Consider the following 12,617-nt stretch of genomic DNA (forward strand, 5'->3'; position numbering starts at 1 on the left):
TATAATTAATTATCAAATAACAAATATTGACATGAAAAACTGGACACTTTTTTGTTTAGAAGAACAAATTGAACTTTGTAAGATAAGAGCATTTTAAGGTATTCATTAAATTTTTTGCTCAGAGTCTACATGCATTTCAATCATTCACTTGGAAGATATTTCCGGCCTACCAAGGAAGATTTATTCCTCATGTTGGACTTCGTGGTAAGCGGATTCTTCTTTCCAGATAGTGATACATAGTTATGGAGACTTTTAAACACGTTTTCTTGTCATTTGAGTATAGTTTCCCCTAATCCGAGGTTGATACTAAAGTCACCTAATATTTGCCATCTTGACCAAGACCACAAGGGTCGAAATCCATGTCTCTTCTTTCCATCCGACTTTTCTAAGGTGAAGTGTAGAGAAAGATAAGTAATTATCTGAGTTTTCTGACTCCCAGTCTGTAGGAGATAAAGACCTTACACTAACATCACTAACTTGACTTAGGCCTATAGCAATTATTTTCTTTTTTCTTATATCCTTCCTGTTAATTGGATGGAAAGAAACGAGGAATAGATTCGAGATTTTGACTCAAGACCTAGACTTGCTAAAGGTCTTCACCTTCCCCCCTCCCAAAAAAAACAAAAAACAAAAAATTCTCCCCGCTGTAGTTATTATCTTTTTTCTTACACGTCTCTACAATTTCAAGTTCGAATTGCACCATGAACTCTACCATCACTTGTGTGTGTGTGTGTGTGTTTTTTTTTTCTTTCCAATTGCACCATGTGGCATGCAGCACCCTTATTTCTTCCTCTTTGTAACCATGTGGATATGTGGATGAAAAGCATACTTGGTTTTGAAACATGTCGAATTAGCAATGCACGAGCATTAGGATAGGATAATCTTATGTGTAGTGAATAACTATCATTTTCATTGCATACCTTAATTGTGTTATTTCAGATACTTTGTAGCCAAAAAATTTTTCACATGTTTCAGTTTTGGCCAATAAGTTTACATAGTTGACAAGAATTTATTGTAAAACTATCAATACCTTTGCCAAAATTAGCAAAATAGAAGAATTACTAAACAACACTGAAATCCATTGAGAGAATGCTTTACAAAATACTAAAGCACTAAATGGGTTCACTTGAATTCTATAGCCCAAACGTTTCTAAGAAACAAACAGGAAAACAACCATACATGGATCCATGGCCCATCCATCCATCAAGCATCAAATATCAAGTGTGTCATGGACTCTATACATTTAAGTCATGAGTCCCAAAACTGAAAATTAAACCTTACAGAAATGCTAAGAATAAAAACTAATCCTATATTCCTCTGCATGATTTTTTTTCTTTTTCTTTGATGGTCTGAAGAATATTTTACGGACTTGTCATGGAGAAATAAAGAGTATTTCAGAATCCAAATTTGATTCTATGAGTAACCATAGGATCGAATTGGAAATACCTTTCCTAAGAAATTCCAACTCTTATATATGCTTTCGGAAAAGTGAGAAATTAATGATCATCTGTTATCTTCGGGTTTATGTTTTGTCTTTCAATTCTTAATTGTTGTTTCTAAGAAGATAAGGAATTCTTTTCGAAGGATACAAATTAATTTGCAAATTGAAGAAAACTTATACCTGCACTACTCAAACAGTGAAAAGAATGAACAAAAATTACTCTGGATAAAAAAAGAAGCATTTTCTTTTGGTTGCATTTCACAAGTCCATAACTTTTAATTGTGGACAGAGCTAATTTTCCTTTTCAGCCTTGCTAGTGGTGCATTTTGCCACAATTGCTGGTTTTTGCCACTAAAAGCAGCGCTCAGTGACCTGGATGTTGGATCCTTAATCCAACGTTGGACTTATATGTGAATAATTATGGGTTGCAAACTATCAAATAAGGTTAAGTCCAATTAAAGTGATCAAATATGGTTTGGACTTAATATATCTAATAGGATGTGGGTCTTTAATGTGTAGAGACTTAAGGGCTCCTATTTCTATGATGGGTTGAAATAGGGTTCCAAAAGATAACAGGAATGTTACCTATAAATAGGGTTATGGTCCCCAAGTCACATGTATCATTTTATTTGTTGTATTTTCTCGTACCACAAAATATAACTCTTCCCTGATATTCCATCGTCGGGAAAGATACTAGAGAGAAACTAAAGGGTTCTCTCAAGGATTGGCGAATACGTGTTGACTTGGAAGGCCACCCCAATACCTTTGGAGATTCATATATCAGTTTGTAGATATGAATCCAGGTACGCTTCCACATTTATATTACAGTTATATTCAAATATCTGATATTGGGATCCTGAAAATCTTACAAGTGGTATTAAAGTCTCCCCAATATCAAAATTTGAATTTTTAAGGTGGTAATTAATTTGGTCTTATTCATGAGTACGCGGATCCCTCGTTGATTCTAATATGGCCAAATAATATATAGTTAAGATGGGACCTTTTTTTTTCATGCTTCTTGTCCGTACTTGCCGAATTGTATAAGATTAAGATGAGACCATGTTTCATGTTTCGGTTTCATGCTTCTGCTTTCTTGATTTGTTTTTTTTTTACCATATGAATTTGTGGATCCCACCATGATGGACAAGTCTTCATAAAACTTTCATATCTATAATTATTTACATAAAGCATGTTACGGGTACCATTCTGTTATTGCATAAGTCATTGTAGGACCCATATGACTTATACGTTAAAGGCACCACTCTTGTTTACCTGGTGCTCAGTGGATTGTCTTGCTTACCGTGGATTCTTTTTTTAAGCAATTTGATTATACAGCTTTCGTGACTTGTGTTTTTGTTTGAGAAACAATATGCTTATATTTATGTTAAGGATATTAGGGTTTCTTTAATTTAAGTAAACCCTAATAAAGTTAATAGGATATTTAAGTCCTATAAAATCCATATATTAGCCCCACTAAATATAAATTTTTATAAAGTAATTATAGACTTCAAGAAAATTTGGAACTTAAATGATAAAATTGGTTCAATTATGGATATGAACTTTTAGTCCAATAAGTCTTGATCCAATTGATTGCTTTGACTAGATTTAACTGGTTTGACCATGTTTGATTATGTTTTGACCAGAGTTGACCAGAGTTGACTTTGATCAAAATTTTTGTTTTATTTGTGTAATTTTAAATTTGAATATTGGTATAATTATATATATTTGGGAATAAATTAATTGAAATAATATGCTACTAAAGTAACCTCTATTGTGAATATTAATTTATTTTAAAATATAACTAGTCGGGTACTTGTAATTTTATGAATATTGATCGGTCCAAAAGAAGGTCAATATTTAATAAAATTGTATGTGCACTTGTGGTAATAAATACGTGATAATTATTTGAATTTTTACATGTGATTTATAAATTGACCCAAAAAAAAATTTATTTTGTGACATATTATTATTATCAGTATTTATTACTGCACCATGATATCACTTAGGAGTTAATATTTTTGTCCAAAGATAAAATATTAGTGAAACATCGGTATCTTGAGATGGGGTTACCTTTATTTAAATTTATTATTGATTTGGTTTATGTGAGTTTGTTTTAATTATATTATATTTTCTGTTCAGTTGCGAATGATCTTACAAATATTATTTCTAACATCAATAATATTCCTGTGCTGAATGGTACAAACTTCAAATTTTGGAAAGAAAATCTCTTGATAGTACTTGGTGTAATGGATCTCGACCTTGGGTTAAGGAATGATTCTCCCCCACTTCTTACAGATTAGAGAACTTCCAATGAAAAGAAAAATAATGAAAGGTGGGAGAGATCGAATCGCTTATGTCTGATGATGATCAAAAAAGCCGTTCTAGAAGCATTCATGGGAACAATGTCAAAAACGACAGTAACCGCTAAAGAGTTCCTTCAAAATATTGAAAAAAAATTTGTCAAGAACGAAAAAACTAAAATTAGTAGGCTCTTGACATGCCTAGTTTCGATGAAATATAGTGGTAAAGATAATATCAGAGAGTACATTATAGAGATGTCTCATCTTGCCTTAAAATTGAATGCACTCAAATTGAAACTCTCTGAAGAGTTACTGGTGCATTTGATTTTAATATCTCTTCCTACACAGTTTAACCAGTTTAAAATGAGTTACAACTGTCAAAAAGAGACTTGGTCTCTAAATAAACTCATCTCACACTGTGTAAAGGAAAAGGAAAGGTTGAAGCAAGATTAGACAGAAAATGACCATCTGATTTTAACCATTAATAATAAAAGTAAATGACTTAAGAGAAAGAAGGAAAAATGAGCTGCAGGTATAGCGCCACAAAAGAAACAATAAAAGAAATCAGATGATCAGGGAAAGCATAGTTGTTCTTTTGTGGAGCTGAAAGGCATAAAAAGAAGTATTGCACCAACTATCACGTTTGACGTGCTAAGAAAGGTATGCTTCTTAATTTGATTTGTTCTGAGGTTAATTTAACTTTGGTACCTAGACACACGTGGTGGTTAGATTCTGGTGCAACAACTCACATCAATATGTCTATGCAGTATTGCCTGAATTGCCGAAAGTCTAATGGTAATAAAAGATATATCTTCGTGGGCGATGGTAAAACAGTTCAAGTTGAGGCAATTGGGGTTTTTAAATTATTGTTAAAAACCGGATTTTATTTGGATCTCAATAAGACATTTGTTGTACCGTCTTTTAGACGGAATTTAATTTCTATTTCTGCTTTGGACAAATTTGGTTATTCTTGTTCATTTGGAAATGAAAATTTTGAATTATTTCATGATTCAAAATTGGTTAGTTTTGGTTCTTTAATGCACTACGATAATCTATATTTAATTGATACAATTATCTCATTTAATGAATCTCTGCATTTGAGTACTAGAGGAGTAAAAAGAAAAGTAACCAATGAGAATTCAGCCGCATTATGGCACAAGAGATTGGGACACATATCTCCAAACGGAGAATGAAAAGACTCGTGTCAAATGAAATTCTCGACCCCTTGAATTTTACAGATTTTGATGATTATATTAACTGTATAAAGGGGAAACAAACCAATAAAGGAGATTTGAAGCCAATAGGTCCTTAGACGTCTTAGAACTTATACATACGGATATTTGTAAGCCATTTTCTATATTTGCCTGGAATGGTCAACAATATTTTATAACGTTCATAGACGATTTTCAAGATATGGTTACATATATCTCATTTCTGAAAAGTCACAGTCACTGGACGTGTTCAAAATTTTTAAGGCTGAAGTTGAAAATCAACTCAACAAAAGAATTAAAAGCGTCAGATCTGACCGTGATGGTGAGTACTATGGTAGATATGACGGTTCAGGTGAACAACATTCAGGACCATTTGCTAAATACCTAGAAGAATGCAGCATCGTCTCACAATACACTATGTCGGGTTTACCCACTATGAATGGTGTAACTGAAAGACGAAATAGAACGCTTAAAGATATGGTAAGGAGTATGATATGTCATTCTACCTTACCAGAGTCACTCTGGGGAGAAGCACTTAAGACTGCAGCATATATTCTTAACAGATTTTCAACTAAAGCAACTATCAAAACCCCTTATGAGTTTGGGACAGGGAAAAAGCCCAGTTTAAAGCATTCAATCATTTTGCTTGCCAGGAACGATATTGGTATATTGCATGAAACCAAGAAATTTCTAACTAAAAATTTTGAGATGAAAGATCTTGATGATGCATCTTTTGTGTTAGGCATACAAATACATCGAGATCGATCTCGAGGTATTTTAACACTATCACAAAAGGGCTATATCAAAAAGGTTGTTAAAAGATATTGCATGCAAAATTGTAAATTAGGTGACACCCCTGTGACTAAAGGAAACAAATTTAGTCTTGAACAGTGCCTAAGAATGCTTTTGAGGAAAAAGAGATGCAAAAGATTCCTTATGCATCAGCAGTAGAGAGTTTAATGTATGGCTTCAAGTTAATGTACGCGTCCGGATATTGCGTACATTACTGGATATGTTGGGTAGATATTTTGAGTAAATCATGAATTAGATCATTAAACAAAAAACAACCCAACCGGGTCTTACGGTATCTATAGAAAATAAAAGATTACATGCTCACGTATCGGAAGTCAGATGAGTTAGAGATCATTGGATATACTGATTCCGATTATACTGAATGCCAAGATACTATGAAATCAACGTCAGGCTTGTTAGGTCTGCCTCCAGGGGAAAAAATTTTTTTGAAAAGGGGAACCAAAAAGGGGGGGGATTTGTAACAACCCCAAAAGACAAATAACAAAGCAGGAAATAAGTAAAACAAGAACACAAGAATTTACGTGGTTCAGTCAAATTGACCTACGTCCACGGGCGGAGGAGGAGCAATATTTTACTATGAAGAAGAGAGTACAAAAGATGCCTTAAAAAAGTGTTCCTAGACCCAAAACACCTAATACTAAAACCCAAGAGAGCCCAAAAGTGTTTAACTAAACAAAAAGCTTAATGACCCAAAGGCCCAAATAGCCCACTAATGCTCTCTTGGTTTTGGTGCCCTTAACTCCATCACAGGCCCACTATATTTATAGGCAACCAAGGGAAAGGTTCCCTTATACAAAATCGATGTGGGACAACGCCATACTAACAAATCTCCACCTTGGCGTGTCCCCAACATCAACAGTAGCAAAACTGCTCCACCTTCTCCACATAATCTCCAATGGGCTCACCAACAACGAACACCAATCCAATTCAAGCATTGTTTGAACTTGTAAACTGGAAGAGGTTTCGTGAACATGTCAATAGGATTCTCCTTGGTACTGATTTTCTGAACAAGGACTTTTCCCTTAGCAATAGTATCTCGAATGAAATGAAATTTCACATCAATGTGCTTCGTCCTCTCATGATACATCTGGTCTTTAGTCAAATGAATGACACTTTGACTATCACAGTAAATAGTAGTAACACCTTGATACAAACTAAACTCGCCAAACAGACTCTTTAACCACAAGGCTTCTTTGATTGTCTCAGTCATGGCCATATATTCTGCCTCCGTAGTAGATAAAGCTACAACAGGTTGTAAAGTAATTTTCCAACTAACTGCACAATCGCCAATGCAAAATACGTAACCTGAAAGTGATCTTCTCCTGTCAAGATCCCCAGCATAGTCAGAGTCTACAAAACCAACCAAAATGTCACTATTTCTTCCAAACTCCAAACTACAATTTGAAGTCCCTCGCAAGTATCTGAGAATCCACTTCACAGCCTGCCAATGTGCTTTTCCGGGACACGACATATACCTGCTAACCACACTGACTGCTTGTACAATATCTGGACGAGTACAAACCATTGCATACATAATGCTGCCAACTGCGTTGGAATAAGGAACCTGTGCCATATACTCTTCCTCTTCAATTGACTGTGGTGACTGAGTAGCAGATAGTCGAACATGACTAGCAAGAGGGGTAGTCACAGGTTTAGCATTTTTCATGCCAAACTTCTCCAAAACCTTTTCAAGATAATTTTCTTGAGTCAAGAATAATTTTCCAGCTCCTCGGTCTCTTTTGATCTCCATGCCAATAATTTTCTTAGCTGCTCCCAAATGTTTCATGTCAAATTCACTACTTAACTGCAACTTCAAAGTGTGAATTTCTGACAAATTCTAACTATAGCCCTTTGCAACCAAACGTGCTTATACCTTGCATCTTCAACTCGTGGAATACTTTCTTTCTTCTTGAAGACCCATTTGCATCCAACAATTTTCTTACCTGGAGGCGGCTTCACAAGAACCCAAGTTCCATTTCGATGGAGAGACTCAATTTGTTCATTCATCGCAACCAACCACTTAGCAGAATCATCACAAGAAATCGTATCTGAATATGTAGTAGGCTCATCAACTACATCAGTTTCTTCTGAGATAGACAAAGCATATGCAACCAAATTTGCATATCTTTGTGGTGGTCGAATATCCCTCCTTGGTCTATCTCTGGCAATGGAATATTCTTTCTCTTCTTAATTATTTTCATCAGTAGATTCAGATGCATCTACTGGCACTTGTTGAATAGAAGGACCAGAACTACCAATTTCAAGCTCCACCTGCTTTTGCATACTATTATTTGTTTGACAAGAACTAGAAGACTCCTTCTTGGAAGATAACATAGAGAATTCATCAAAAGTAACATCTCTACTGATTATAAATTTTGGAGATTTAGGATCAGAACACCATAATCTGTATCCTTTCACCCCAGAAGCATACCCAAAGAAAATACACTTTTTAGCACGAGGTTCCAATTTTTCATCATTTACATGCATGTATGCTGGACACCCAAAAATTTTAAAATCAGAATAATCAGCAGGAGTACCTGACCAAACTTCCTCAGGAGCTTTAAAATTAACAGCAGCAAAAGGAGCACGGTTGACAATATAACAGGCCATAGAAATTGCTTTAGCCTAAAAATCCTTGGCCAACCCTGCGTTAGAGATCATGCATCTCACTCTCTCCAAAAGTGTTCTGTTCATACGTTCGGCCACACCATTTTGCTGAGGCGTCATCCTGACAGTATGATGCCGAACAATTCCTTTATTCTTGCAAAATTCATCAAATTCTCTTTCACAAAATTCCATACCATTATCTGTTCTAAGCCGCTTGACCTGTTTACCTGTCTGTTTCTCAATCAAAACTTTCCATTGCTTGAAAGTGAGGTAAACATCATTCTTATGTTTAAGAAAATAAACCCAAACTTTCCTTGAATAATCATCAATGAAAGTCAACATATACCTGGCACCACCCTTAGACGGAACACGAGATGGACCCCATAAATCTGAATGAATATAATCAAGAGTACCTTTCGTCTTATGGATTGCTTGAGAACTGAAGCTAACTCTTTTTTGCTTCCCAAAGATACAATGTTCACAGAATTCCAGTGACCCAGTACTCTGACCGCAAAGAAGTCCCCTTTTGCTTAGTATGCCCAGGCCTTTCTCGCTCATATGTCCCAAACGCATATGCCACAATTTAGTGATGTCAGAATCAGACAAAGATGATGATGACGAAACTGCAACCGAGCCTGTAACAGGAGATCCCTGCAAAACATATAAACTACCAATCCTGCAAGCTTTCATTACAACGAGAGCACCTTTAGAAACCTTCATAATGCCATTTTCACCTGAGTATTTGCACCCAAGAGCCTCTAGAGTGCCCAAAGAGATGAGATTCTTTTTCAAATCAGGAACATGTCTAACATTAGTGAGCGTCCTCACAATACCATCATGCATTTTAATTCGAATTGTACCCTTACCAACAACATTACAAGCGGCATTATTACCCATCAAAACAATTCCACCATTGTAAGATTCATAAGTGGAAAATAAATCCCTATTGGGACACATGTGATAAGAGCACCCCGAATCTAAAATCCATTCATTTTTAGACCTTGTCCTGTCATCAGTCACAAAGAAAATACTTCCTTCATTCTCATCAGCTGCAACACCAGCTTCGAAAGTTTCAAAATTTTTCTCACCAGGTTTCCCCTTTTGTTTCAATTTATTTTTCAATTTGAAACAATCTGCCTTAATGTGCCCCATTTTATGACAATAATTGCACTCCACATTTCTATGTCTGGATTTAGATCTAAATTTAGATCTACTTTTATCAAATTCTCTTCTCTCAGTTCTGCCCCTAACAACCAGACCTTCTGCATGACCTCCACTAAATTCCCCAGTAATATCCCTGTCTATCTGCTCCTTAGATTTTAATGCAGATTTAATTTCCCGATACGAAATTGTTTCTTTTCCATAAATCATAGTATCGCGAAAATATTTAAAAGATTGGGGAAGGGAACACAAAAGTAACAGGGCCTGATCCTCATCATCAATTTTTGAATCTATATTTCCCAAATCCATAATAATGGAATCAAATTTATCAAGATTTGAGAGTATAGATGTACCTTCAGTCATGCGAAGCATATACAAACTTTGCTTTAAATAAAACCGATTCTCAACTGTCTTCTTCATGTACAAGACCTTAAGTTTGTCCCACATGGCCTTTGCCGAAGTCTCAGTGGCTACCTCCCGCAAAACCTTATCAGAGATATTTAAGATAATACTGGATCTTACCTTCTTATCCATCTCAGCAAAATTTGCTTCTGTCACACTCTCTGGCTTTTTCTCAATTCCGTGTATCGCTAGATCAACTCCGTCTTGAACCAAAATGGCCTCCATCTTGAGCTGCCACATCTCGAAGTTGACATTCCTGTCGAATTTCTCGACGACAGTCTTTGTTATTGTCATTGTTGCCACAAAATCCAAAGCCTCCGAAGAAGCTCTGATACCAGTTTGTTAGGTCTGGCTCCAGGAAATTGACAAAAGGATTTGTAGCAACCCCAAAAGACAAATAACAAAGCAAAAATAAGTAAAACAAGAACACAAGAATTTACGTGGTTCGGTCAAATTGACCTACGTCCACGGACGGAGGAGGAGCAATATTTTACTATGAAGAAGAGAGTACAAAAGATGCCTTAGGAAAGTGTTCCTAGGCCCAAAACACCTAATACTAAAACACAAGAGAGCCCAAAAGTATTTAACTAAACAAAAGGCTTAATGACCCAAAGGTCCAAATAGCCCACTAATGCTCTCTTGGTCTTAGTGCTCTTAACCATATCACAGGCCCACTATATTTATAGGTAACCAAGGGAAAGGTTCCCTTATACAAAAGCCGATGTGGGACAACGCCACACTAACATAGGCACCTAAAAAATGTTTTAGCTACAACTTGCTTCCGGTTAGCATTTGCAGGTATAATGTGGTGTAATCTCCTATAATTTAATGATTGAACTACTATTGGTCTATAGCATTTTGCTTCATGTTTATATATTTGCCCTTCTAAATTTTGAAAATTTCAAAATTCAACACATCTTATTTCTTAAATTTGAAAATTTTTTTAATCTTTACACGTATAAGAAATTTAACTTGTCACATTTTAACATCTAAACTACTACAGGTCAGGAATGACATAACTAAATAATTAGGAACATTTTTTCTTCATCTAGAACAAGAGTTTAATTAATTCTTACCCGTATTTCTCTCTTCTGGATCTTCCTTTTGAATCCTACCCCAAGCCACCACATTCTCCAGAAAAATATTAGCAGCAAGTCTATTTTCTTCAAAACTTTCCGTCATGTTCACCAGTACTAGTGACCACGCAATGTTTGACTGCCCTTCAAGGTCTCCGGTCATGGGAGAAGATGGAAGTCCAACACTGAATCAGCACCAAATTGTCCTAGGTGTGCCTCTTCTAACACAAAATTTTGCTATTACAACAACTACAGCATGTCACAGCCCAGATACTTCTGTAAAGGCTGCAGGAGGTACTGGACTAAAGGTAGATGTTGCGAAATGTCCCAGTAGGTGGCGGATGCCGGAAAACTCGTCGAAGCAAGTCTGCCCGGCAGGCGGACCGGCTGGGCTTAATTTATCAGATGCCTAGCCCTGGCAGCGCTAGTGATGAGTCAAGTAATTCAAGCAATGGAGCTGACATTGATCGATCTGGCGGCAGTCTTCGCCAAATTCTTGAATCAAGATAATTCAAGCAATGATCTTGGCAAAATTCATGTCAGTACTGATCAAGAATCATCTTCGAGTGGAGCAAGTTGCACATCCCTAGATTTACCTCTGGGCAGTTTGGATAGAGCAAATCAAATTGAAAACATGATATTCCAATGTCAAAAACCTCCTGATTTCATTGACGGGGATCAGATGCATGAAGGGCATCCTTCATTAAGCATAGATGTAGATAATGTTGAAGAACTTCTGGATCAAAACTGCAATGCATTCGAGTTGCAAGCTATTCTTGGTGAAGAGATTGGTGAGGATGCTAGCTTGTCTGATGGGATAAGTTTACCAAATTTTGAATGGCAATCAACTTTGCAATTCCAAGATTTTGGATCATTTTCCACAGATGAGGCGATGAAAATCCCATCAAATTTGGCTGATGACAATTGGAACACATTTGACGTGTCTAATTTAGCAATTTTTTTTTCTTAAAAAATCTTGTTCAAGCTGTTAGCTGCCACAATGTCATGAAAGATACGTAGGATAAAAGTTAGAATAAATCTTATATACACTGATAGTGTATATACTATCATCGTTGAATTCATGACATGTGTGCAAATATTGAATTTCAAATTCAAATTTTGCATAGTCGTCATTCATCCAACACTGTCAGTGAAATATTAATTCTAAAAAGTTAAATGATCCTTATATATGCTACAAGAGAATAAATTTTTGCCCAGAAGAAATTACAAATGTCTAATTTAGTTGTGAACTTCATTACTTATGATCGACTATGTGAAAAAATAATAATAATAATTCCAGCAGTTATGATACATGGGGCTACGTGAACTTGGGGCAAGGTTTATCAAGCAACATTTCCATTTTCCAACATTTTATGGGTCCTTAACTTGTACCGCCTTCTATACTTTCATTTGATACATATTCGAAGAGGAGATTGTTTGTGACAGTGCCGGCTTTTCTCTGAAATATTCTTAAATTTCCTTTATTTTCTAGTTTTTATAATGCAAATGGAAACTTTTATTAAAATCAAGAAAGCAGATTCACGAGCAGCAACAACCACACTTTGCAAGTATCAAAGAAACAGAACAAAGGAAAACAAAAACTAGG

The 12,617-nt window shown here is 35.7% G+C and overlaps 1 protein-coding gene across 1 annotated transcript; it reads left to right on the top strand.

The window, feature by feature from the left end:
• The first annotated feature begins 11,462 nt into the window (after window positions 1–11,462).
• Window positions 11,463–11,981, top strand: LOC113782221. The gene has a single exon (XM_027328124.1). The coding sequence runs from the start codon at window positions 11,463–11,465 to the stop codon at window positions 11,979–11,981; it is 519 nt and encodes a 172-aa protein (XP_027183925.1).
• The last annotated feature ends 636 nt before the right edge of the window (window positions 11,982–12,617 follow it).

This window comes from Coffea eugenioides, chromosome 9, assembly GCF_003713205.1.
Source record: "Coffea eugenioides isolate CCC68of chromosome 9, Ceug_1.0, whole genome shotgun sequence".
NCBI lineage: Eukaryota > Viridiplantae > Streptophyta > Magnoliopsida > Gentianales > Rubiaceae > Coffea > Coffea eugenioides.

Coding starts and splice junctions, on each gene's coding strand:
- LOC113782221 (XM_027328124.1), top strand. CDS start 11,463: ATGGAGCTGACATTGATCGATCTGGCGGCAGTCTTCGCCAAATTCTTG.